Raw genomic sequence first — 27162 nt, forward strand, 5'->3', positions numbered from 1 at the left:
AAAATTCTCGTCAAGAAAAGTTTTATTTATATATATATATATATATATATATATATATATATATATATATATATACATATATATGTATATATGTATGTATGTATATATGCTAAGCAATTCTAAATTTTTTAAAATTAAAGTTTATTAGGGTGACAATGGTTAGTAAACTTACATAGGTTTCAAGTGTACAATTCTGTAATACATCATCTATATATCACATTGTGTGTTCACCACCCAGAGTCAGTTATCCTTCCATCACCATATATTTGATCTTGTTTACCTTCATCTACCACTCCCCTCGCCCCTTTCCCTCTGATAACTACTAAACTATTGTCTATGCCTATCAGTTTTTGTTTTCTTTGTTGTCTTGTTCCTTTGTTGCTTTCAGTTTTATATCCCACATATCAGTGATATCATATGGTTCTTGACTTTTTCTGTCTGACTTATTTTACTCAGCATAATTCCAAGATCCATCCATGTTGTTGCAAATGGCACTATTTCATCTTTTCTTATGGCAGAATAGTATTCCATTGTGTATGTATACCATATCTTTATCCAATCATCTATCAAAGGACACTTTGGTTGTTTCCATGTCTTGGCCACCGTGAACAATACTGCAATGAACATAGGGGTGCATATATCATTACGGATAAATCTTTTCATATTTTTTGGGTAGATACCCAGGAGAGAACTTGCTGGGTCACATGGTAATTCTATTCGTAATTTCTTGAGGAACCTCCACATTGCCTTCCATAGCGGCTGCACCAATCTGCATTCCCACCAAGTGTATAAGGGTTCCTTTTCCTCCACAGCCTCTCCAACACGTTACTATTTGTCTTGTTGATGATAGCCATTCTGACTGGGATGAGGTGAAATCTCATTGTGGTTTTTATTTGCGTTTCCCTGATGATTAGAGATGTTGAGCATCTTTTCATATGTCTATTTGCCTTTTGTATGTCCTCTTTGGAGAAATGTCTATTCATATCCTCTACTCATTTTTTAATTAGATTGTTTGTTTTTCTGTTGCTGAGTTGTACGAGTTCCTTATAATATTTTTGATATTAGCTCCTTATCGGAGGCGTTGTTTGCAAAAAACTTCTCCCATTTGGTTGGTTGCCTCTTTATTTTGTTGATAGTTTCTTTGGCTGTGGAGAAGCTTTTTAGTTTGATATAAACCCATTCATTTATTTTAGCTTTTACTTCCCTTGCCTTTGAGGTCAACTTTATAAAATCCTCTTTGAACCCAAGGTCCATAATTTTAGAACCTATGTTTTCTTCTATGCAGTTTATTGTTTCAGATCTTATGTTTAGGTCTTTAATCCATTTTGAGTTAATTTTGGTGACAGATAGCATTCTAGTTTCATTCTTTTGCACGTGGCTTTCCAATTCTCCTAGCACCATTTATTGAAGAGGCTGTCTTTTCGCCATTTTATGTTTTTGGCTCCTTTGTCAAAAATTATCTGTCCATATTTACATGGGTTTATTTCCGGCAATTCTAAGCTTATTACTAACGTTTATACAGTTCAGGTATTTGCATTACATCAAAGGACAGCATGCATCAAACCACTAATAAAAGATAAATATAAGTGCCTGAAATTTAGTAACGTGCATTATCCAAGTAAGGAAGGAAAATAAAAGGTCAAAACCAAAATAAATAATAGATAAGGCAGGGTGCCTTTGAACAGCCTACTCAACAAATACCAGCTCCAAACAGGTTTACTGCAAACTTTTATAAACATTAATACAACAGAACTTTTAAAATCAGTGCAATATGAATTCAGCCGAGCTTCCAAAGTCCCGTCAAAAGACACTCGTGCTGATTTTTCAAATATAATAACAGTAACAATAACAATAATAATGGTTTCCACCTATTTAACATTTAGGTGCCTGATTCTAAGAGCCTGATGCTTACTAAGGGTTTTACTTATGTTAACTGACATTAATCATTCTGGCAATACTATAAATGAAGCAATAAACCCACGGTACAAAGAAGAAAATTGAGGTTCCCAGTATTAACTTCCAAAAATGATACCACGAGAAAGAATGGAGCTGGAATTTGAAATCAGGTTTGTCTAAATCAAAAACCCACCCACTTAAAATCAGTGTGCTAAAATGTTATTCATTCGCTCAACATCTTCCTTGAGGACCTACTGTGCTATGTGACAGATGTTCTGCAATGCAATGAGGACACAGTTGTGAGCAACAAACACAGTTGCTAACCTTACAGAGTTTACAGTTTAGTGGGGGAAACAAACATAAAACAATAATCATAGAAATAAAAGTAAAATTAAAACTACAATTGTGATAAAATCTTGAAAGGAAATAAATATGGTACTGTTATGTTCATACATAAAGCAAAGGGATCTCACACAGTCTGGGCGATCAGGAAATGTTCACTTCAGGTGAATCACGGAGCTGAAATCTGAATGATAAGTTGGTATTATTTAAGTGAAAGGCATGGATGTTAAGGGGGGGGGGCGGGGGGGAGGGAAACATGTGAAAAGTGAAAAGGCCCTGTGGTAAGAGGGAGCTCAGAAAGATTGTGCAACTGAAAAACAAAAAAAGAAAAAACAGACATTGTGCCTGAAGCAGAGAGCTAAAGGAAGGGAGCATGATACAAGATGAGGCTTGTATCTCAGAACTCTGCAAAGCAGGAAGTTATGCTGGGCTTCATGACATTTTATCCAAATGTAAGCAAATGAAAGAGAAACTTCTTTTAAGTCTACGTGTTCCATATGTTTAAAAGTAATGAAGCCTCAAAAGTAACAACGAATATTTTAATCCATAAATCCTTTTAGGTCTAACATTAAACACTAAACAAAGATATTGTCCCTTCAATGATTCTGATGACAAGCTACTTTTTCAACCTCACTACAGCTGTTTGATTCCAGCTGCCTTCATGTTTCCTGCCATGCCTACCATTTGCAGCCTTCTTCTATAATCTTTCTCCTTACCACTGTCTGACCTTCCTAGAGCAAAATCTGATTATGTTATTCTCCGGTTTAAAAATCCTTCAATGGGTTCACATTGCTTAATGGGGAATACATGATCTGGCCCTTGTCTGCCCATCTAGTTTTATCTTGTTAGAATATAGTAGAGCCACTATTTGAGGCTGTCCCCAGACAGCAGGTTCATTTCTTGATGCTCTAGTTATTCTTAAAGTATTGGCCTCATCAGCCAATACATGGTTCAAGATGGTTTCTTCCCTGCCCATATTACAAATAACTGAATGGGAGTGAGTAAGGGCGGGAGGTAGGAGGACAATAAAAGCCACCTTTAAAGGCTTGACCACAAAGTATAATCTGTGGCCACACCTGGCTACAAGGGACACTAGCAAATGTGGTCTTTATTCTGGGCACCCATAAATTCAAGTACTTCTGTTAGTATGAAAGACGGGAAAAATGAACTTGAAGGAATAAATAGCAGTCTCTTGATATATAAATTGAAATTAATATGTATTTTTCTAAATTAAATAGGTTTCAAACTAAGTTATGCAGTTGATCTTAATTCTTTAGACTTTATTATATTAATTACAACTTCCACTTTGAAAAATGTACAATATGAATGCTGGTCTTTAGAAAAGGTTTACAGTATAACTTTAGGGATATCTACTGCCAAACTAATTACTGTCTCTCTCAAAATTTCTACATGACAATTTACCTAAACAACTTTTTATTCAGAGTCTTCAATAATTAACAAAGTGTTTTTATACTTGCAATTTGATGATGTTTTTAAAGATTTTCTGAGTGATTATCTAGTAGCTAAGATTTTGGCAATAAGCACTTGGTTTCACCCTGACCGGTAACAATAACTTCATTTGTACTGATCAGGAAAGGAGGCTCATTTTTCACATGGGTTTAGAATTGGAACTCATCTATTACATCATGTCCTGCCAGGTAAATAGGGAAGAAAGGTAAATAAAGGCCCTTTTCTCATTTGTTATCAATCCTAGGTAGAGATGGATTAATTTAGCAAAGTTTTAAATAACACTTTCATTGACAATGACTCTTGATTTGACTTAAAAATGTCAGAGTATTTACCATTCTTAGCCATAAGTATAAAACCCTGAATACAACAAAATTCCTTTCTTTACCTTTCTTGCTTATTTTAACAAACCACAACTAAAATTACCCTCTTTGAAAACATGGTTGAAGCCAAAAATCCACTTGAAATGCAAATGTTTAAGTAGTTATGTCCCTGATATTAGCCATGACCTTGAACACTAGCTAAACACAAGTAACTAGTCCTTAAATCATTAACTTACTTTGAATTCCTAATGTAACTGAGCTCGGTAATTTGGGTAATAGAATTTTTTAAGTCACTGTCTCAACTTGGTATGATATACTTCAACTGAATTGATTTGCATATTACAGAAATGAGGCAAAAATCTGATAATATTTGGTATCTTTCATCTCAAAATTACTTTTCTAAAGATATATTTTTTCATATATATCATAGAGGATCATAGAATGTTAGACCTAGAGGGAACAGAATGACAGTTTTAATTATTAAAACTATTTTGTGATTTGCACATACCTATATTTTTCACTTTATTTCTCTGTACTGTATGCAAACACACTCTCCTTTGTTCATTGCTATCAATGAGAATTCCAAGAATGAGAGTGAATAACAACAGTGGAGAATTAAAAGTTCTTAAAGAGAATGGCCAAACATGTATCTTTTGGAATGAGCTTGAGGCAAAGCAAAATATAACAGACTTAGTCAATAGGTAGATAGAATATAAATTAATGAAGAACAAAAATACTGGCCATTTGTTCCCCCAACCTATATTTATATGCCTATCTTTTTCCAGACACATTCCTAAATTTCAAAAATAAAAATTAAAGGTGCCATATGCCCTCTTCTATTTTTCTAAAGTTCTATAAATTCCTCAGCTACTCTCTGGTTTTGTATTTGCAAAGTATTTCCAGCTAAACTTGTCCGCCAATAGCAGTTAAAGTTCAAAATGTCTCCCTGGATGTATTATATATTATCCACCAAGAGAAAGATCTGATCTCAATTATGCAATGGTCCCACAAAATACTTACAGATTCACTCTTTGCACACATAAAAACAAAGCTAAACTTTCAGAAATATCAACTTTTCTTTAATGTGGTTATAATATGCAAACCATTAAATAAAGCTATATAGTTACTTTTTCCAGACTAACTTATATCAGATGTTGGGCTGGGCAGGTGCAGAGATATGACTCAAGAAATTATTAAAGTACCATTATAGCAAAATTTAATAGTACCACAAATCCAATGACAACTTTCATCCATCTTAAAATAATTACCTATATAGATTCTCAAGACATTTAATAAGTATGAACAACTACATTGACTTTTTTTTCCAGAGAGGAACTGAAGTTTAGAGTTACTTGGAGATTTGAAGATATGTATATCCTAATTTAACAAATACTCACTCAAGTTTTGGGGACGCAGAGAAAAAACCTAGAGTGGTTAGATGGGTGTGTGGGAGGGGGTTGGGGATAAGGGGAAAGGTGAAGGGATTTGGAAGCAGCTGGTAACCACAAGATGGCCTCAGGGTTTTTCTTTTGAAAATTAATTTGGGGAAGGTATTCTATAATGTTGTAAAGATTTTGTTGGGTATCCGATGGACATGCGTCCTATTTGGGAGACCACCTCAGGGATACTGTGGATACCTGATCATGGCATTGTACATCAGAAGCTAAACATTAATGAATGCCAACTATAATTTTATATATATAATGTGATGGTTCAGTGTGAGGTCGGAGGGATAGTGGATGGGGGGAGGGGGGTTCACAGTATGAGGGATATAAATGATGAACGTCTAAGTATTACCTTGTTTTGTACACCTGAAACTAATAAATAAATTAATTAATAAAAAAAAAAAAAACAAATACTCACTCAATAAATATTTATGGAGCCAAGCCCTTGAGATACTCAGTGACAAAACAAAAGATCTCTCTGCCTTCAAGAACTTACATTCTACTATGGGTAGACAAATGATAAATATTGGATACAGTAAACAATAAAATATATTGTGTATAAGATGATGTAAAAAAATGTAAAGGAGGATAAATAGAATAAGAAAGGCTGAGGCAAAATGTTAAATATGTTACCATATGACCTAGCAATTCCACTGCTGGGTATGTACCCAAAAGAATTATAAACATATGTTCACACAGAAATTTGAACACAAATATTTATAACAGAATTATAAAATAATAGTCAAAAAGTGGAAATGACCCAAATGTCCATCAACTGATGGATGGATAAACACAATGTGTTGTATCCTTACAATGGAATATTATTCAGCAATAAAAAGGAATGGAGTACTGATACATGCTATGACATGGATAAATCTTGAAAACAGTAGGTTAAGTAAATTAAGCCAGCCACAAAAAAAGCCAAGTATTATGTGATTTCACTTATATAAGGCCCCTAGTATATGTAAATTCATAGACAGAAAGTAGACCAGGATTGCAAAGGAGGTGAGAGAGATAATGGGGAGTTATTGCCAAAAGGGTATAGAGTTTCTGTTTGGGATGATGAAAAAGTTCTGGAAAGGGACAGTGGTGATACCTGCCCAATATTGTGAATGCAATTAATGCCACCGAGTTTTACACTTAAAAATGGTTAAGATGCTAAATTTTATGTTATGTATATTTTTTCACAATTTATTTTAAAGGCACTATGAAGTTACTGTTAAATTATCCACTAGGGGAAGATATCCAAACTCATGCCCACGTCCTTTTTGCTCTCTTTCCTCCATACCACGCTACACTAGAAGCAGGCGTAAATCGGAGCCCTACACACAGTAATTTCCCTGGTAATCAGATCTGGCATTGTGACTTGCCTTCATTGACATAGGTGAATAATCCAAGTGGGGCCAAATTCTATCACTCTGTATTTTGAAATTGAAGAAGAGAGACACACCGTATAGGAATTGCTGTATCCGAGTCTCGCAAATGGCAGGACCCAAAGAAAAGGTTCTGCTATTGAGATTCCCACAGCAGCCCTGAGTTTCTGCCTTTCTTAGTGCTCAGCTGTTGAGCTCATTATTCAGTTTCTTGGAGCTCCTCCAGTGTCCTTACAATAAATTTCCTTCTTTGCCAAAGTTAGCCAAAGATGGTTTCTGCTCCTCACAAACAAAAGAAACTTATTTCCAATTTAACATAATCTTTCAATTCTTAAACTTTATCCTCACAGGCAAAGTGATATCAAGCATTCCTTGCTTTCCAATTCCTTTGGACTTTTGAGATCAGACAGTAAGAATTAGGATAGGAAAGGATACCTATAGATTGTTTTTCAAGAGTTCCAAGACAATTCAACACAAGGGGCCAGCCCGGTGGCTCAGGTGGTTGGAGCTCCATGCTCCTAACTCCAAAGGCTGCCAGTTCGATTCCCATATGGGCCAGTTGGCTCTCAACCACAAGGTTGCCAGTTCAACTCCTCGAGTCCCGCAAGGGATGGTGGGCAGCGCCCCTGCAACTAGCAATGGCAACTGGACCTGGAGCTGAGCTGCACCCTCCACAACTAAGACTGAAAGGACAACAACTTGACTTGGAAAAAAATCCTGGAAGTACACACTGTTCCCCAATAAAAAAAAAAAAAAAAAAAGGCTTGCAAATAATTTAACTGAATGTGAGTTGGAACATGAGTTGAAGAGCATGTTATTCTCTGAAATTTTTACACATAATACACTTTGATTTGCCACTAGAAAAGTTAACAACTTTTTAATCCAATTTTGTTGTGTGTGGTTTTTTTCATTGTTTGTCTGGGCTCTTATATTTAGTTCTGATTATCCATATAATTCCTTACATAATTTGAAGAATCTTTTCTTCAATAGGAGATCATATGTGGAGAGTAGTAGTGTCCGCTCTTAGTGATTGTTTCATAATTAGTCATTACCACAAGGTCTTGGAGAGCTAGATATCTGGGAATTATGTAATTAAAAACATAAGTTTTCTCTAGGACTGTGTTAAAGAATTGCTTTGGATAACTAATATATATTAGAAGTCCATCATTTTGTAATTTTCACAGAGATTTTAATGATGCTATTTTAAAGTGGCTCAAACACCTTAGCAATAGAACCTCAGTAACACATTGTGAATTCTAAGAATTTAAATATGATTATAGACTATGTTTTGTTCACTCCCTAAATCTTTGCCTGCACTCACAGAACTCTATCTATGGCCTTTATAGCTTATTAAAATGCCAAAAGGAAAAGAGAGCATAGTGGACTCCATACATACCAGAAGGGTGTTCTATACCAAACTGGGGGGAAGGAGGGAAGGAAGGAGAGAACGAGAGAGGGAGGGAGGGAGGCAGGGAGGGAGGGAGGCAGGGAGGGAGGGAGGGAGGGAGGGAAAGAGGGAGGGAAGGAGGGAGGGGGAGAGAGAGAGAGAGTCTGCGTGTGTTGAACAGTCATAGGCACTATGAGGCAAAAACATTTAGAACTATTTGAGATGAAAAGTTGTCATTATCGCCAAAGCTTCCAGGGATATATTAAGACTTTGTGTTCATTATTAATGAAGGAAAACTATGAAACATTGGAAGTAGGGAGAAATAAGGAGGAAAGGAATAAGAATAGAATATCCAAAGGAGTTAGAAACATTGCATAAATTCTCCCAAATAATTGCCAAGCTTCTTGTTCTGTCCTCATTATTTCAGGTATCAGTAAATTTAGCGTACACGACAAGGATTAAAGGCTGTCTAAATAAACTTAGAGGGTGTGAACCATACTTAAAGTTCTCACCTTTGGTAAATAAGCATAAAATATGTGTTCTTAGATTATATCTTCTATCTTTGCTTATCTCAATAATATCAAATTGTTACCTTCATTTTTGGAGCTATTAGAAAGGACAGTAAAATTTTACCAAGGTTTTTTCTTTTTTTTTTTCTTTAAAGTTTATTGGGGTGACAATTGTTAGTAAAGTTACATAGATTTCAGTTGTATAATTCTGTAACACATTATCTGTATCTCACATTGTGTGTTCACCACTCAGAGTTAGTTCTCTTTCTTTTTTTTATTTATTGGGGTGACAATTGTTAGTAAAATTACATAGATTTCAAGTGTGCAATTCTGTATTACATCATCTATATATCCCATTGTGTGTTCACCACCCAGAGTCAGTTATCCTTCCATCACCATATATTTGAGAGTCAGTTCTCTTTTCATCACCATATATTAGATCCCGTTTACCCTCTTCTACAGCCCCGCTCCCCCCTCCCCCTTTACTCTCTAGTAACCCCTAAACTATTGTCTATGTCTATGACTTTTTGTTCTTTCAGTTGTTTGTCTTGTTCTTTTGTTGCTTTCGGTTTATGTACCACATATAAGTGAAATCACATGGTTCTCTCCTTTTTCTGTCTGATTTATTTCGCTTAGCATTATAATCTCAAGATCCATCCGTGTTGTCACAAATGGTCCTATTTCATCTTTTCTTACCGCCGAATAGTATTCCATTGTGTATATATACCACAACTTCTTTATCCAATCAGCTATCGAAGGACATTTAGTTGTTTCCATGTCTTGGCCACCGTAAATAAAGCTGCAATAAACATTAGAGCACACTTGTCTTTATGGATAAATATTTTCAGATTTTTGGGGTAGATACCCAGAAGAGGGATTGCTGGGTCACATGGTAATTCTATTCATGATTTTTTGAGGAATCTCCACACTGCCTTCCAGAGCGGTTGCACCAGTCTGTATTCCCACCAACAGTGTATGAGGGTTTGTTTTCTCCACAGCCTCTCCAACACTTGTTACCAGTTGTCTTGTTGATGATAGCCATTCTGACTGGGGTGAGATGATATCTCATTGTGCTTTTTATTTGCATTTCTCTGATTATTAGCTGATGTTGAGTGTTTTTTCAATGAAACAAAAAAGTACCAAGAACCCATGATCAAATTATGGGTACAAATTTCACACAGACATTCTTCCTAATGATCCTTTCAAAGTTTATCTCAAATACCACCTCCTCCTTTGAAGCCCTCTCCAGGTCATATAAGCCAAATAGAAAGAATCCTCTGCTAACTCCCTACAACACTGTTTTCAGTCATCGTGGCATTTGAAAAGAATTGCTTTATGTTGTACCTATTCAATACCAGTCTTATCTCCATTACTAAATAATTACTACATTGGTTTCACAATTATTTATTAAACACCTCGTATGTACCAGGAATTGTGTGAGGTACAGGATTAAAAAAAGAGAGTCGGTTCCTGATTTGTGGCATTTACAATACTAAAAGCAAAGAAGGCGTCAAATGCCTTTATGTCTCCCCTAGATCCTAGGCAAGTGTCATACTACAAATTCTTAAAGGAAGTTTGAGTTTTTGAGATAATAATTAAATGGAGCTTAGTATTTGGCATCTCTTGATACTGTGTCCCCAGCACATAGTCAGAACTCATAAAATATTTGTTGAGTAAATTACTGATTCAATATGCAGCATGCTCTAGCATAAAACACATCACCAGGAATGACACAAGGACTTCACGCATGATGTGGACACATTTTCAATTTTGAGATTTCAATTGATATTCAATACAAACACTTGATCAATTGATTTCAATCACACATACAAAAAAATCTCTCACAAACTAATGCCTACAGAAACTGACTCAGACAATAAAAGTTTCATAGCGAGTACTAAGATCACTAAAGTGACCAAGTCAACCATGCTAAAGTGTTTACTTTTCACATGTATAAACAGACTTCTAAAATTAAACAGACTATATATTTACTGCATAAGTTAAATCAACCGTTTATAATTGCTCAGCATTGCTGGGCCAGACAAACATTCTTCCATAATACATTTTAAAACACCAAAATAAGCAGGAACACAATTTTTTTTATGGTAAACATCTGACCATCTATTTCAGCAACATGCAATTTCCTAGTTTGTGGTTTTCCTCTACTGACTATGACCAGGAAAATGCTTTATTTATGCTTTTTAAAATAAATACTGTTGATTAACAATAATAAGAAATTGAAGAATCTTTAAAAACATTATTTTTGTGTCAGTTAACTTTCCTGAAACATATATAGAATCTGGGAAATATATGAGATATAAAAATTAAAATCACCCATCCATTCACCACGCAGTATCAAAACTGTTGTTATGCTGTTCTATTTTCTTTCACTATTTTCCATGTATCTTATTTTATATATTTTAATTAGAAATATGGTTTTCTAAAGGCATATATTGAAAACCTCCCCACCTAAATCTTCACGGAAGTAGAAAGATAACCACACACAAAATAGGCAACAACACATTTGAAAGGTATGGTTTTATATATTAAATAAATGAATGAATGAGTGAATGATCATTAAAGTTTCACTATTTTGATTATAATCTAACAATCCATCACCAAATCCTGATATTTTAAAAAGAAAGTAAAATTCATTGTTATTATGCTCTAAATTTGTCATAAAAGTCTACTGTTATTTCTTCTATTTTATTTATATTTGAAGCCACACCTTGTGCCTGGAATTTAAGTTTTAAAGTTTGAGTGTATATAGTATTTTGTAAGTTACCCACATATTAGCTGTACAAGAACTGACTGAAAGGGAAAATGTAATTATCAAAAGTATTACCTATGCAAAAAAAAAAAAGCTTCTGTAAAATGTAGAATGAGGCCAAGGGTTGTCTCTGAATTCTATTCTACCAAAGATAAGCATCAGGAGCATTTGAGGAGGGATAGGTATTTATCTGAGTTCTCCAAAAGAGGATCTAAAAGCTGCAATGTTATTTATGGAATGACTTCTAAGTTTAAGAAACAGTCAACCTTTCTTCAGCTTAAAATAGACTTTAAATTCACCACTTCAGAAACTGTCTTTGTACTTCAGCTTATTTCAAGTTCCATAACATGACACTACTAATTCCACTTTCCAAAACAACTCAATATTCAAGATTATATTGTCTTCTTCTGCTCCACTAAATACACATGCACATGTCCATTGGATTGTTAAGATATTTTTATCACAATAACATGCTTTAGACAAAACAAAAGCTAGGTTTATATACACCTAGTGATAGTAGGAATAATGGTTGGTACTGGAAGGGGTATCTTTCTAATTCAAAGATACTACAGATTCTTACAAATCATGCAAAAATAAAAGCTGACTATAACCATTCTTTGCTTTATCTATGACTCTTTGTTGATCAAACAGTCCCATTAAAAGAAAGATTTTTTAAAACTATAATAAGAATAGCACGACTGAATAAAAGAAGAAAAGATAATAATAAATCGAACCTGCAAACATTTAAATATCATAAATTTAAGCAGAAGAAAAAATACCAGGAAGGGAAATTCAAGGGACAGTAACTGGGAACAATAAAATGTAAGCCTTTACACAGTTTTGTTCATCTAAGTAATTAAGTCAGAATTATAAACTGTGTGACCCACCATCACCCTGCTCGATGTCCATCATTGAACAGGGAAACAAAGGAATTGAGTTCACTGAAGTGGCCAAAATAAAGAAGGAAATAAAAGTAAGGGCCTCAATCTTCTGTCACTCTGGCTAAGTAAGAGACTACAGTGAGGCGCCACTTAACGATCCAGTCTGAGAAATGTGTAGTTAGGCACTTTTGCACAAACATCATAGAGTGCACTTACACAAACCTAGGTGTATATAGCCTACGACTGTAATTGCATGTGCTATGCTTTTATACAGCTGACTGTGCAGTAGGTTTATTTACACCGGCATCATCACAAACACGTGAGTAATGTGTTGTGCTGAGCTGTGACCACGTTAAGAGGTCACTAGGCGACAGGAATTTTTCAGCTCCGTTATAATCTTCTGGGACCACCATTGTGTATGCGGTCTGTCATTAACCAAAGCCTCACTGGGCCTCCCGTGATTGTGATGATGCTTTGTGGTCACTGCATGGTTGCACGAGCATCTGACAGTTTTCTGAGACCTTAACTAGAGGGTGTTGATTCTTAGTACATCCAGAGAAGAAACCTCAAGCTAAAGGCAGCAATCACGTATACATATACAGATACACACACACACACACACACACACTCACACACACACTTATATGAACACTTGTCATTTACTAACCTCTCAACCATCAGAGAATAAACAATAAAGGAATTATATACCTTTTGCTGATTCTATTATCCCACCCACCCTGGGAATTCTGCTATACTCACTCCCACTGTGTAGCATTTGGCGAATGGTCAAGCTGATGTACCCAGAAATATGAAATATCAGATGTGGCAAAGAGCAGGGAAGTAAATTTCAGTATAAAGAAAATGGAGGAAAGGGTAAGGGACAATTAATACTGCACGTGAAATTGTACAGCATATCCCAAAATTCCTTCTTTCCCTTATAAATGAAAGATAAAAACTATGAGTATAACACTAACATGTAACAATATTAAAAAATGTGCTTATTTAAAATATATTCACCATCTTCCTTTAATAAGATTTAAAGCAGTCTTCCTTAAGTCAATATAAGTATTTCCTAAATAAATCTTTAGATGAAAAATTGAGTTAGAAAATTTTAAGTTAGCCCCCTTTGCACCTACACAAACTAGGAGAACAATACTTTAGTTTGCAAAAATTCAGAAACATCAGGTAAATACTGATTAAAGAATAACTGGGGGGAAAAAGAGGGGGAAATGCAAATCTTTGCAGCTGGGGCATTCTAATTTCTCACAAACTGAGAAATCAAACTTAAAAGCTGGGTCACGGAGCCCAAGAAAATCCTTCCACATTTCCAGTTGGGTGGGCCTCTAAAAGAGGCCTACTAAACTCTAATATAGTGAAACTCAGTAATTTTTTTCATCTGAGAAATGTTTTACCTTATTGCAAAAATTCCCCAAAGCTAAATAATAACAATGTATTTCTTCCCAAACATATTTATTACATATTAAATATTCAAATTAGACTATGTGTAGACATATAAATATGTCTATTTCCTTGAAATGCTTGTAAACTCAGGTCTCATTAACTACTCTCCTAAGTTGAATTAAAAAAAAACCATCATACCACCTCACCCAGTCAAAATGGCTATCATCAATAAATCAACAAACAAGTGCTAGTGAGGATGTGGAGCAAAGGGAACCCTTGTGCACTGTTGGTGGGATTGCAGATTGGTGCAGCCACTATGGAAAACAGTGTGGAGGTATCTCAAAAATCTGAAAACAGAACTACCTTATGACCCAGCAATTCCACCCCTAGGTATCTACCCGGAGAAATCCAAAACTCTAATTCGAAAAAATTTATGCACTCCTATGTTTATTGCAGCACTATACACAATAGCCAAGACATGGAAACAACCGAAATGCCCATCGGTAGATGACTGGATTAAGAAGCTGTGGTACATTTATACAATGGAGTATTATGCAGCCATAAAGAAGAAAGAAATGTTACTATTTGCAACAATATGGATGGACCTAGAGAACATTATGTTAAGTGAAGTAAGCCAGCCAGAAAAAGACAAACACCATATGATCTCACTTATATGTGGAATCTAAAGAAAAGAATAGATGAATGAACTAATCAGAAACAGTCTCAGAGACATAGAGGAAAAACTGAGGGTTGCTAGATGGGAGGGAGGGTAGGGATAAAGCAGAAGGTTAGGGGATTAGAAACACAGTCGATAACCACAAGATTGCCATGGGGATACGAAAGACAGTTTGGGGAACGTAATCAATAATGTTGTAAAGATTTTGTAGGGTATCCGATGGACATTTGTATCATTAGGGCGACCACCTCAGGGATGATGTAGATGCCTGATCACTGCACTGTACACCTGAAGCTGAAGCTGAACAATAAAGAATGTCAACTGCAATTATATATATATATATATATATATATATATATATATATATATATATATGTATATATATATATATATACATATATAGTTACAGCATTAGGAATAGAGACAGTGGAAATGTAATGGCTGTATGTGATGTCAGAGGGGTAGTAGATGGGCGAAGGGGGTTATCACTGTAAGAAGGATAAAAATGATAAATGTCTAACTATTACATTGTTTTGTATGCCTGAAACTAATAAAACAAAAGTTAAAAAAAAAAACAGTATGCTCTCAAAAGCGTCAAATAGATAAAGAGCTAAAATAGAAATCAGAAACTTTAAGCCTAATATTTAGCTCTTCCACTGAGTTTTTAATATTACAGTGGGGCAAATTATTTTGGCTAAATAGATACAATACCAATGTCTCCAATCCAGCTCCTGATTCACTTTAACAATTCACAAACCTTTTAAAGAAATTTAAGGACCACGAAAATACAAGCATAATATGGATTTTCCTAGCAACTTTCAAAAAAAAAATTGTGCTCTTTCATTTCTGTCTCTTTCATTCACTTTTATATACCCCAGGGGGGTGGGCATAGCATATACTCTCCTTCTTAGTCTCCAGAAAGACAAGCTGACATGAAAAGAGAATGAATAACATGAACATAGCTAATTAGCAGCAGACTTAGGACAAGATCTCCAACTAATAGAAGAGCAAGGAAATTCAACTAGAAGTATGCACTCTCTTTGATACAGAAAGTATATAAATAATGACCCTACAGCAATATAATGGAAAACGTTGATTACTATGATCCTTTGATTTCACAGCCCTAAAACGAACTTGCAAAATAAATATCTACCAACTGTCTTCTAAGCTAATAAAGTTGGTGATGCTACTCTGCCTATATAACATATTATATGGCATGGATATATGCTCCTGCAAGCTTTGTAACTCCTAAAAATCAGAGGGCAATGTGGTTCCACAGGTTAAAGAAAAAGAACATCCAATCAAAGCACCAAGCTTCACCAACAGCAGCATTTCTAAAGACCCTACCCCAGCTTAGAATTAGTTGCATGGAAGTCTTGTCATTGTACCCTCAACAAGACTCAGTTTGTTAACAGAAAAATAATACTGCACAAACACATCCTAAAAAAACTCAACTTTCAAAACACCAGCAAGAAATATTGAATACAAATTAAGAAACATTTATAGAAACATATATGCTACATGAAAGGTTAACCTCATTTTTCACTCAAGGCATAAAGATTATGATATGCAACCAAACAAACTAGCACTTGGCTGAGAATCTAGAGACAGGGTTCCAGTTCCAGCTTCGGCATTAATATCCTCTGTTTCTTGGGTAAGTCTCTTCACTTCTCTTCCCTTCAGTTCCTGTACCTCTAAAATTAGCAAGACAGATTCTACAACTGCTAACACCGTAGCTTTCTGATTTCCTATCTAAAGCCCTATATGCATATAGTTACACATACACATACCTTTGCTGAATAAGACACTACAGAAACGTGACCTTTTGTTTGTCTAGGTTTGATAGGAGTACTCTATTCCTAATCCTTTTTATGATTTTGTCCACAAGTATAACTACTGCTCACAGTTACAAGAGTTAACACTTTATATAAGTGTTTATTGTATGCCAGGTCCCATGCTAAGCACTTTCCATATATTAACTTACTCTTCCTCACCACAATCCTCTGAAATAGAAACCATGATTGCTCCTGTTTTTTAGACGGGAGGAAACTGAGATACAGAGCGATTACGTAACTTGCCCTGCGTCATAAGGTGCTCATAAGGGGCACAAGTGGAGAAGCCAGGATTTGACCTGCAGCATTCTGGCCCTGAAGCACTCCCTGCTTAACTACCACTTACACACCCGCAGAGAATCTATGGAGGGCAAGGGTCAAATACACAGAATTCATCAGCAAAACATTATTGGGGTCCAAAAATTGACATTACAACTATGAATTATCTCAGAAACAAATGGTAGCTCATGATTGACAAACCCAGCATAAGCACTTGCCATGCTTTTTTTTTTTTCACACTTCAGTTTCACAAGTAAATATCATTGACCTTAAGGGATTAAATTAAATCCACTTATCTTCTTTCACCCTCTTGGGGGGATGCATAAATACCGTGTTTCCCTGAAAATAAGACCTAACTGGACCATCAGCTCTAATGCGTCTTTTGGAGCAAAAATTAATATATGACCCGGTCTTATTTTAACATAAGGGTCTTACATAATATAATACAATATAATATAAGACCCGGTCTTATATTAATTTTTGCTCCAAAAGACGCATTACAGCTGATGGCCCAGCTAGGTGTTAATTTCAGGGAAACACGGTAACAGAATCTATGGAAGTTCTGGTGACTTCCAGGTCTCCTGTCGAGTAGGCACCACCACTCCGTTATAACATGGCTGGAAGTCATGGTCCAGGGGCGTTGCATGTTAAGTCATGTACCCTAAAACCTAACAGAAAAGTGACCAACCAGGAGTAGAAACACCAGTTCTGCAGCCTGAATTCTCTCGGCAGTCTACGTGCTGAGACCATTAGGTAACAAAAAAAATACAAGCACATCAAAATATATTGCAGTGTGCATTTAAACTGTGACCTAGTATTCTCAGTCAAGACATAGAGAAAATACTAGTAATCAAGGAAGCCTTACTTAACCATCTAGCAATATATGTACATATATATGTATATGTGTGTGTGTGTGTGTATATATATATCCATTCATAAACCAATTCGAATCTCACGAGCACTGCAGTTGGCTGAGTTCCAGAAGGAGATTCAGCATTTCAGTGGGCCAAGGCCCGGGAAGTGGTGAAAGCAGGTCTGAGTTCCAGCACCCTGATCTCTGAGGGTCCCCGCGCTACGAGGCCCCCAGGCTGTGTCCCCGACCGCGGGACGAGTCCTAGTTGGGCAAGGCCAAAAGGAAATTAGCGAAGAGGGCAGCGGGAGCTGCTCCCACGGGGCAAAAGGCACACTTTGGCTCACCACTTCGCTTGAGTTTCATGTCCAAAGCCACGGACTTTCATCGCCCGCTCTTACAAACGCAACCCTGACAGACAGGGGCTGAGAGTGGCGGCGAGAAAAGATGGGGAGGAGAGGTGTGCTGTTTTACCTTTAAGGGGAAACAAACATGGTAATCAAAATAACCCCCGGAGCAGCCGGCGGAGACTCCGCCGGCCTGTCTCAGAGCTTTTGAATCACTTCCTCCTTTTCGGATGTGTCTCTAAGTTTGAGATTATGAACTTGCTGAGAAAAGTCTGGCCTCTCCGAGCAGCTCCCAGCGAACCAGCGACCCGAACGCACGGCTCCGTGCGCGGGCGCAGACCCTCGCCGGCGGCCGGGCCACGCTCGGCGGGAGCAGGAGGACCAGTCGGCGCGAGGAGGGACGGGGATGGGCTCCGAGGAGCCGCAGCGCCCGCGCTGCCCAGCCCGCCCCCGGCTTACCCCAGCGTGCTGATGAAGCCGTTGACCGAGCCCTCCGCGTACAGGGACACGATGTCCCCTATGTAGAGGAAGCTGGACATTTTATCAGACATGCTGCTTCATGCTCCAAAGTAGACGTCCTTCCTCTTCTCTGCGCCCTCGCTGCCCTTTCAAGGAAGCCGCCGCCGCAGAGGCAGCAGGGAGCGCACGACAGCCCCGCACAGAGCAGCGGCGGAGGGCACGGCCGGGGGAGCTGGCCAGGAGCGAAGCGGCAGCCGGAGACACCCCGCGACCTGCGCGGGCGGGGGGCGCCGGGAGCCTCAGCCGCCGCCTCCCCGTCAGGTTTCCTGTTTCTTTCAGAAGTTTTCTCTCCAACACCTTTGCTCCTCCTCCTCGTCCTCCCTCCGCCGCGTCCCCTCCCTTCTCTGCGCCCCGCCGCGGCCGTCACAGCCACCCGGAGGGAGCTAGCGATTGCAGAGCCCCTGGGTCCTCTCCGGGGAATTTTTGGACCAGGTGGTGGTGCCCATTGGGCAAAGGGGAGGAGAGGAGCCCGGGGAGGAGGGAGCGGGAGGCCAATCAGGGAGCGGCGGGCGGGGGCGGAGCTGGATCGGGGCGGGGCGATTCGGGGAGGCCGGGCCACCCGGGGAGCCGCAGCTGTGGGCGGGCGCGCGGATGGAACTCCGGGAGGCGCTGGAGGGGCGGCGGGTGCCCCACGCCGGTGGGGACGGAAGGGGGACGCGATGGAGCCGCCCCGGAGAGGCTAGATCTGGGGTGCGACAGTCTCCGCCTGGGAAAGCGAGGGATGGCGGTGCCGAGACGCTTTCCTGGAGCTTGAAGGGGTCGGTGAGGAGGAGAATTGGCGATGGGGCAAAGGACCGGACAGGGGAATGAGCCAGCGAGACCCCCGGAGGTGAAAAGGAGAAGCCGGGATGGGGTGGGTGATTTGCTGACGAAGAGAGGGGAAGGTGTAGAAGGAAAAAATGCAAATAAAAAATAAACACATAATAAAGAAAGATAATAAGGGGAAGAGGGAGGGAGGAAGGACGGAAGAGAGGGAGGAAGGGAGGAAGAAGGAGAGGGGAAGGAAGGAAGGAAGGAAGGAAGGAAGGAAGGAAGGAAGGAAGGAAGGAAGGAAGGAAGGAAGGAAGGAAGGAAGGAAGGAAGGAAGGAAGGAAGGAAGGAAGGAAGGAAGGAAGGAAGGAAGGAAGGAAGGAAGGAAGGAAGGAAGGAAGGAAGGAAGGAAGGAAGGAAGGAAGGAAGGTCTCTATTTGGAGTATGTAGGTTTTTTTGTCCCAAGTACACAGCGTTTGTGAAACGTGACCTGTCCAGATGCTCGGGTGGAGGCCAGCCTATTCCGAGGAAACGTCACTTCACCGAGCCAGCAATTTTTGTAGCTAACGGTTGGAGGTAGAACCTTCTCTTAAACCTCCAAGGCTGCGCCTCCTGCTGCAAAGTCCTAGCCCAGGTTTAACTTTCCATCTCCGGAGAGCCCACCCTCACTGTCTCACTGACAGTCTTTGTTGACTTTTAAAGCTGCTGAGGCTTAAGGCGCCAAAGGTCATAAATGCAACTGGTGACTGAACACGTTTCCACACCTTGTCTGTTGTTTTTGTAGCCCTCATCTTATTAAGATCATTTTAGAAGGCTTTTGCCCTACCTTTCTGGAAGAGCCGGAGAGAACAAACTCTTTGGATGGTGGTTATAACTCCCCACCCAAAGAACTGTGACCTAAGCAATCCCCACAGAGCAAGGTTTGCAGAACGGCAAAGGGAACTCAGGGCGTGCAGAGGAGTGTGTGCCAAATTGTGCAACTGACCAAAATTTAAATTTACAGTTCAAGAATGTCTCACAGTTCAAAAAATAGTTTTCGTTAAGACTTATAATCACATAATGGAATACGAAAGATGAATAAGCTTAATGTTCAAATGTTTGTTTTTAGAAAGCCTGAAGAATAGAGGAAAATAGAGTGTTAGAAACCAGGAAATGCTAGCGCAAAGCCTGTATGTATTGAGATAAATTAGACTCAGTCATTGTCCTACTATGCAGCTGACAGATCTCTCTTTACTTCTGTGTTCTCCTTTGGAAAAGATTACTTGGCAACTTAGAAATGGATATTACATGATAAAAGCCCTCCTCTGTCTACACACGTGATATTACTGTTGGGAGCCTCCAAGGCATTGGATGTATGAGCTATTTGAAAGCTTGAGTTGGAACCCTGGAAATGGAGGTTTCTGTTTGTCAAAAAGATCCACGGATTACATTCTGTGATTCCTCATGTTGCACAGTCCTGTCCATACATCCAATGCACGCTCAACAATTCTTAGTCAGTCATGAATGTTTTCCTTTGTTTACTCTAGGCACACACTTTCTGTGGACAACACATTACAAAACAAGTGGGTGATTATTTATGCTGATGACTAAGGAACACGTACAAACTTCAAGCCATGTGTTCAAGTGCAATGCCTTTCTTCCTCCTAATAACCCCATCCCCACCACCCACCGCCCACTAGGGTATCCAGTATAGTCTGAGGACTGGATGTGGTCACACTTCTGGTTGGCAAAGATGGTCAACCAACCACCAAAGGCTCCTTCCAAATCAGCCAAGCCTCCTTAAAAGGGTCGTCTCAGCTTTAGCTTTTATAGCAACACTATCCTTCCATTTGCTCAGCTTAGAAACCTTAAAATCATTTTTGACTTCTCTCTCTCTCACCCCACATTCAGTCCCACAGCAAATCCTGTCAGTTCTGCCTTCAACCTATGAACAAAATGTCCTGTATTCCAATAAAAATTGTTTTCCTCAAATGGCATCACCGACCTCTTAAAAATCTAGGCACAAAGACTTGGAGTCGTTTTCCTCTCTTTCTCTACCTCTTTCTTCCTTTCTGTTATCTCAGAAATGTTTCCTCTTGACCCTCCCCGCTGTTCTATACACTGTCGCCTGCTCCTTGGTGCTGACGCTTCCAGTCGCCCAGACTCCCTGTCCTCATGGCAAGCCAGGGCTCAATCTTGACTAAGCGCACCTGATCAAAACTGCTCAAACTTGCAATGACCTCCCACTGTCTACAGAAGGAAGTCCAAAGGCTTTCACCTGCTGGTGTGAATATCAGATGTTGTGAACATCAGTTTATTTAAATGGATTCCATGCAGAGAATACAGGACACTTCAGCATGTCCTAGCCTTCCACACTGTCCATAGTCTCACCTTCTTTTATAACCTTGGTTTCTCCTCTTCCACTCTTGATTTCCTCATGGAAAGCCAGACTTCCCACATATCAGCTGACACTTTCAGTCTCCATTCCTTTCAGTGTGATGGTCCCTCTGCCAGAAATTCTTCTTTCTCCTTCTCCTCAGGCCCAAGCTCCATGTCCCCAGGGAAGCAGTCTCAAGTACTGCCAAGGCAAAGTTCCCTTCCTCCGGAATTCCTAGGGCCAGGCCACCCTAGCATGTGTAGTTCTCCAGGGCAAGAGTAATTGGAGCCCCTCATAACATAGTCTAAATATTAAAACTCACTAATTAAGCTAAAAAACTATTATAGGTTGTGCAGGGAGAGTTGTCCCCCTTTTCCAGATTCTTCCTATCCACAATCACTGCAAACAGCCTTCCCTTAATCATGCCTTGGGCCATCCCTGTGCATACCAGCTGTGCAGTGTATGCTTGGGAAGATGGGTGGAGAGGCATTTATATATGGGATTCTGAGATCTCACATACCCAGATTTAGTCTAGAAGTGGAAGGAAGCTCAGGCGCGTGGTGGGCATGTCCCTTATCTGAAATAAAGCAGGAGGCCAGTTGCCTGACCTAAGAGCATATCCTTTTCAAGGTACCTTGCCGTGTCAATTCTGTACATCTCAAGCTTTACCAAACTAGAAGCATCCTGAGAATGAGATCAGTTTCTAAATCATATTTTATTCTTTAAGGGGTCTAGCAGTACTCATTTAGGGCTTCAATAAACATATGGTAGATAGATGAAATAATAAATAACTGATGCAAATTTTTGAATGCTGGAATATTTGTATTACCCCTGATGGTGATGACAGTAGATGTCATGAATATCCGTTGAACCAAATGGCATTCAAAGAGTCTCCTATGCAACAACCCTAGTCATCATTGCCCTAAAATTATATATAGGGAGAAGTAATAAATAGAGCAGAGTGTAATATTGGAAATGGTTATTCCCAAAGGATTGACTATAGTAAAATAAGATTGCAGTACAGAGTTCTTCCATAAGAGATGTTTTCAGGGTAATTTATATTCAGTGTTCATTTGATGATGCTCACGTCAATACTAGAGGTGAAAGTGTTTATAATCTGTTATCTGTCAACTGTGTCTTTCATGAATAGCTTTTTAATATGTAACTGGTTTATTGAGCAGTCTACTTCATGAGGGACAAATAAAACATGTTTTTTTTAAATCACCCCCTTGCATCAAATCTACATGTTCTGTTCCTTAATGACATTCCAAGGACAGCCCTCGGATTTCGTTATTTTCAGTTGTTACACACACACACCAGTCCACTCCCGATTAAATGTTGGTTTCATCTTTTCTAGACTGCCTCGGATCAATGGGACAGCCATGAGGAAGGGTTCTGGTCTGTTCTTTTATTCCTACCCACACATCTTCATTTTTGAACTCCCTGGGTGTTGGAATAGATAAGTCAGATCAGGATGAAATGGGCAAACTTATCATTCTGAATTGGAGGTGTGATTTCAGTCTCTTTTGACAAGTGCTGCTTGTCTGGCCAACACAGACTGTTAAACTGGCCTTCTTGCCAGGTAGATGTCAAATGTTGGTTCTCTCGTGGGCACGTGGGTAAGATTTTTACAGCTTGGAAGGACCTCTACAGTGCATAGTTCTTTGAAGTGGAAGAGCTCACCCTGGCCTCACTTCATTCAAACCCCCTCAGCTCTGCTTCTGACAGTATACCCCACAGGCAGACCACCCTCTTGGGTAGCATTCTAGCAAGCCTGCCCTCCTGTTAACCGTGGGAGATTAAGGCAGGGTCTACTTCATAGTCTACAGCCTGTGTGCTGGCACAGGGCCACACGCTTAGACAGGCCCCATGCGTGGTTTGACATTTTGCTGACGCCGTCTTGAAATTCATGATCTTTTTTTTTTTTTTTTTTTTTTTTTAACAAAAGGCCTACATTTTCATTTTGCACTGGGCCATGCAAATTATGTAACCGTCCTGGATTTCATAATCCTTACTACACCAGAGTGGGCATATAAATTGTTCCACTGATCTCCTTCATTCCGTCAATCTTTCTATCTCTCCAATTCCCTTTTCCCTACTCAGACAGATCAACAATTCTGACATAACAGCTACCAACCAAGCTTCTTTTAATTGGGAAATTCAAGGCCAGGCTCCTCCTCTCATGGGCATTACCACTCTTTATAATTTTCCCTCCAAAACATCCTCCGTGGAGATAAGGGAAGAGCTCTACCACCTCTCACTACCTCACTATGTCAGAAGTGGACAACTCTGCCAATTTACCATAATCTATCTATATTCACTATGGAGAGTTCTGTTGATCTGTTCTCTAATAAATATACATTAGTCATTTATATTTCCTGCTATGAAATTTGGAGATGAAAAATGTTATCTACTTGAGGATTCCAGAAACAAGCTGGAAGGAAAGTGGTGGATAGCATAGTGGGGAATATAGAAGGAGAATCTCATAACCATTGTCAACCACTGTTGTGAGGTAGATTCTGTGGTCGTCTCCAACACCTGTCTACCTTTTCCCCATGTCTAACAGCCTGAACGGGGTTAACAGCACCCCTCAACTCCAAGCTTGGGTCATGACTAGTCTAAACCAGCACTTCTGAAACTTAAATATGTATAAGAACCATCTGGAGAGCTTGTTAAAACACAGCTCCGTGGGCCCCATCCCCTGAGATTCTGATTTAGCAGATCTAGAGTGGGGCTTACTAGCATTTCTGAAAGGAGAGGTTGTGTGTAGGCATGGGAAGCGAGGTGAGACTGAGACATTGGCTTAGGAAGGCCTTGCTGAGAAAAGGACTTGTTTTTCATTTTTATGTTGAAATAGTCTCAAACAGAAAAGTTACAAAAAGAGTATATGACTCTGACCCAAATTCAGTAATTTTCATAATTTGCCACGTTTGTGTTGTCATTGTCTTTCTCTACACACACACATACATACACACACACACACACACACACACACACACGATTTGTTTTTAGAACCATCCGAGTGTAGGTTGTATACCGCATGCCCATTACCTCTTAATACTTCAAGTATTCCTAAGAACAAAGATATTCAAGGATATCCACAGAACAGCTATCAAATTCAGATAGCTGATCTAAAACTTTAATCTGCTGTCCATATTCTAATGTATCGTTGTCCAAGTAGTGTTTTTTATAGCATTTTCCCCTCTAGGAGACATATAGCATTTACTTGTCATATCTCTTCAGTCTCTTTTGACCTGCACCAATTCCTCAGCCATCCTATGCCTCTCTTTAAACTCTCAATTTAATATCCTATTAAATTTAACATCCTCTCTTATCCCCAACAGCCCACTTGTTTTGTATCCTTGGTGTAGGGAAAGAATTTTAAGGATTATAGCCCTGATTTTCAAACATTTTGAAGAATACAGGCCATTTATTTATAGCCTATGAATGTGGGTTTGCCTTGCAATTCTTCATAATTAGGTGAGGTTAAGCATTTACAACCAGAATACTACACAAGTGATGATGTTTTCTTCCCCTGGTACCTTGACCTCTGTCACACAATGTCCATCTGCCCCCTTGTTGGTGACGTTAATTTTGCTGTCAAAGTGTTGTCTTATAGACATAAGTTTAGGAATAATCTTTTCTAGGTGTGGTCTACAAGAAACAATCTCTTAGCCTGGGAAAATTCCAGAAATGCAGGCCAATATTGAAGCAGCAGCAAGTCTGATTTTCCTGACAAAGATACCATCCAGCCCATCTCCTGACCCTTAACCTCTCTGTTTCCAAAGCTGGAGTCTGACATCAGTATGCTTTGTTTCCCTACCTGCAGGGGACAAACACCAAGCTCCTCAAGTGCTGCCTTTGAAGCTCTTCTCACTAAACAAGATATGAGAGTCAATCGCCACCTTTCACCCCCATCCCTACCCTTCACCCCCCCCCCCACACACACACACAGAGTCCTCTCCCATGCACTGGGGGCAAGGCAGGGCTCAGAACACAGCAGCAGCTCACTCCAAAGCAAACATCATCACAAAATCCTCTTTTATCCCCAACAGCCCACTTGTTTTATATCCTTGATATAGGGAAATCATTTTTAAGAATTACAGCCCAGATTTTCAAATGTTTCCTTTCAAAATTCTCATCTTGGTCTTATCCATCGTATGTTATGCCTTTCTTGAAACTCTCAATTTAACACCCTATTAAAATATTTTTCTGACCTATTTAATAGAGTCACAGGCCCTTAGAGATATTTACACTACCTGCCATTGAATTGTTCATGGCCCAGCCTTGATAACAGAAGAATGAGAATTTTAATGAAAAATATAGGAATATTCCAAATCTTCCCTACTTCAATTTACAACAATTCTTTCCCAAATACAATTTGATGTTTCCAGCTAAAAATCAGGACAGCATTTTTCAATCACTTAAAAGGATCCCATCACTGTATACCAGAATATTTAACAATACAAGCATCACATAGAATGTGTTTAAGTTATTAACACTAATTTACCATCTGCCAATCTTTGCTAAAATACTTGGCCTCTGATGCCTCATTTTCCTTATCTGTAAAATAAAGACAATAATGTCTACTCCTATGGTCCTTGTGAGGTTTTAAATTAGAAAATATACTTAAAGGGCTTGGCATGGTACCTGGCGCAAAGGAAATGCTCAATAAATGTTAGCTATTTTTATGATTGCCATTATTTGAGAGGAAACCGATGTTGAGAGTAATGAGAAAACCAAGCATGAAAGATGTTGCAACCTGTTGAGGAAGACACATTAGTGACTAAGCCAATACCAGGCCCGTCTTCAGGGATTCTGTGTCAACAGCTCTTTCATTTTCACATCAGCTCCTTCAGTAAACAGTAGTAAATGTTTGATAAATACTGAAATTTTGATCTCTTTCAAAGACACTTGAATTTTTTAAAAACCTCTATGCTACAGAACGAAACCTAATCTTTAACAAGGACATGTCAGACATAACAGGGAAAACAAATCTTCAGACAAAAAAAAAAGTGGCTAAATTTCTAGCTCGGTGCTACAAAACCACCCACAATGTCACATGGGAACTCTTCCTTTTACAGGCTGACAGTTTTTATCTCTTCACAGAAGAGAGCAGATAAAGCCCACAGAGAAAACTGCCATTTACCACCAGAGAATGTTGTCACGCCTGTGGTCTCCTAGAGGATAAATGGGGACGACGTAATGCAGAACTCAGACTGTACTTCGCCTCTTACAGACTTCCGGTGACCACAAGAAAGACAGCTTGGACAGTTAAGTTCCTAAAATCCAAATTAAGAGAGATTTCTCAAAGTATAGTCCAACTTCCAAGATCCCCCAGGACTCTGGACTGCTCTTAAATGTTTACTTCAGGAATTTGTACCTGTCTTTCTGAATCGAAACAGACTACTAAGGCCAAATTCACCAACTGGTGAATACCAGTGGGAATGAAAGACATGAGAACAATTCTTAGTAGAGGGGAGAAGAATGGACTGTGAGGAAGAAAACTAACATACATTAATAACTTTCATGTTTGAGTCCCTGTTGCTGAGCACTCTTCATATATTATCTAATAACCTCCATGAGGTAATTGCTATTATTAGCCCCATTTTACAGCCAGAGAAACTGAGACTTCAAGAAGTTAAGGACCCTACCCAGAGTCATCAAATTAGTAAGATAAATGGGGAGAAAAGAGAAAATAGCACTATAACTTAGTAAAGGGCAAAACCAGGGAGGATACACCCAAGAAGGACTTCCTG

General features: G+C 39.0%; 1 protein-coding gene across 2 annotated transcripts in view; it reads right to left on the bottom strand.

Annotated features, from left to right (window-relative positions):
* The window catches only part of ITPR2 (inositol 1,4,5-trisphosphate receptor type 2), a 438931-nt gene extending 420172 nt beyond the window's left edge, over positions 1-18759 (bottom strand). For both annotated transcript variants that reach the window (XM_081060952.1, XM_081060955.1), the window contains exon 1: positions 18238-18759. In XM_081060952.1, the coding sequence (XP_080917078.1) occupies positions 18238-18329 (92 nt within the window). In that variant the 5' untranslated portion in view covers positions 18330-18759. The remainder of the gene's footprint in view (positions 1-18237) is intronic.
* Positions 18760-27162: the final 8403 nt, after the last annotated feature.

Source organism: Rhinolophus hipposideros (genome assembly GCF_964194185.1).
Source record: "Rhinolophus hipposideros genome assembly, chromosome: 9".
Classification (NCBI taxonomy): Eukaryota; Metazoa; Chordata; class Mammalia; order Chiroptera; family Rhinolophidae; genus Rhinolophus; species Rhinolophus hipposideros.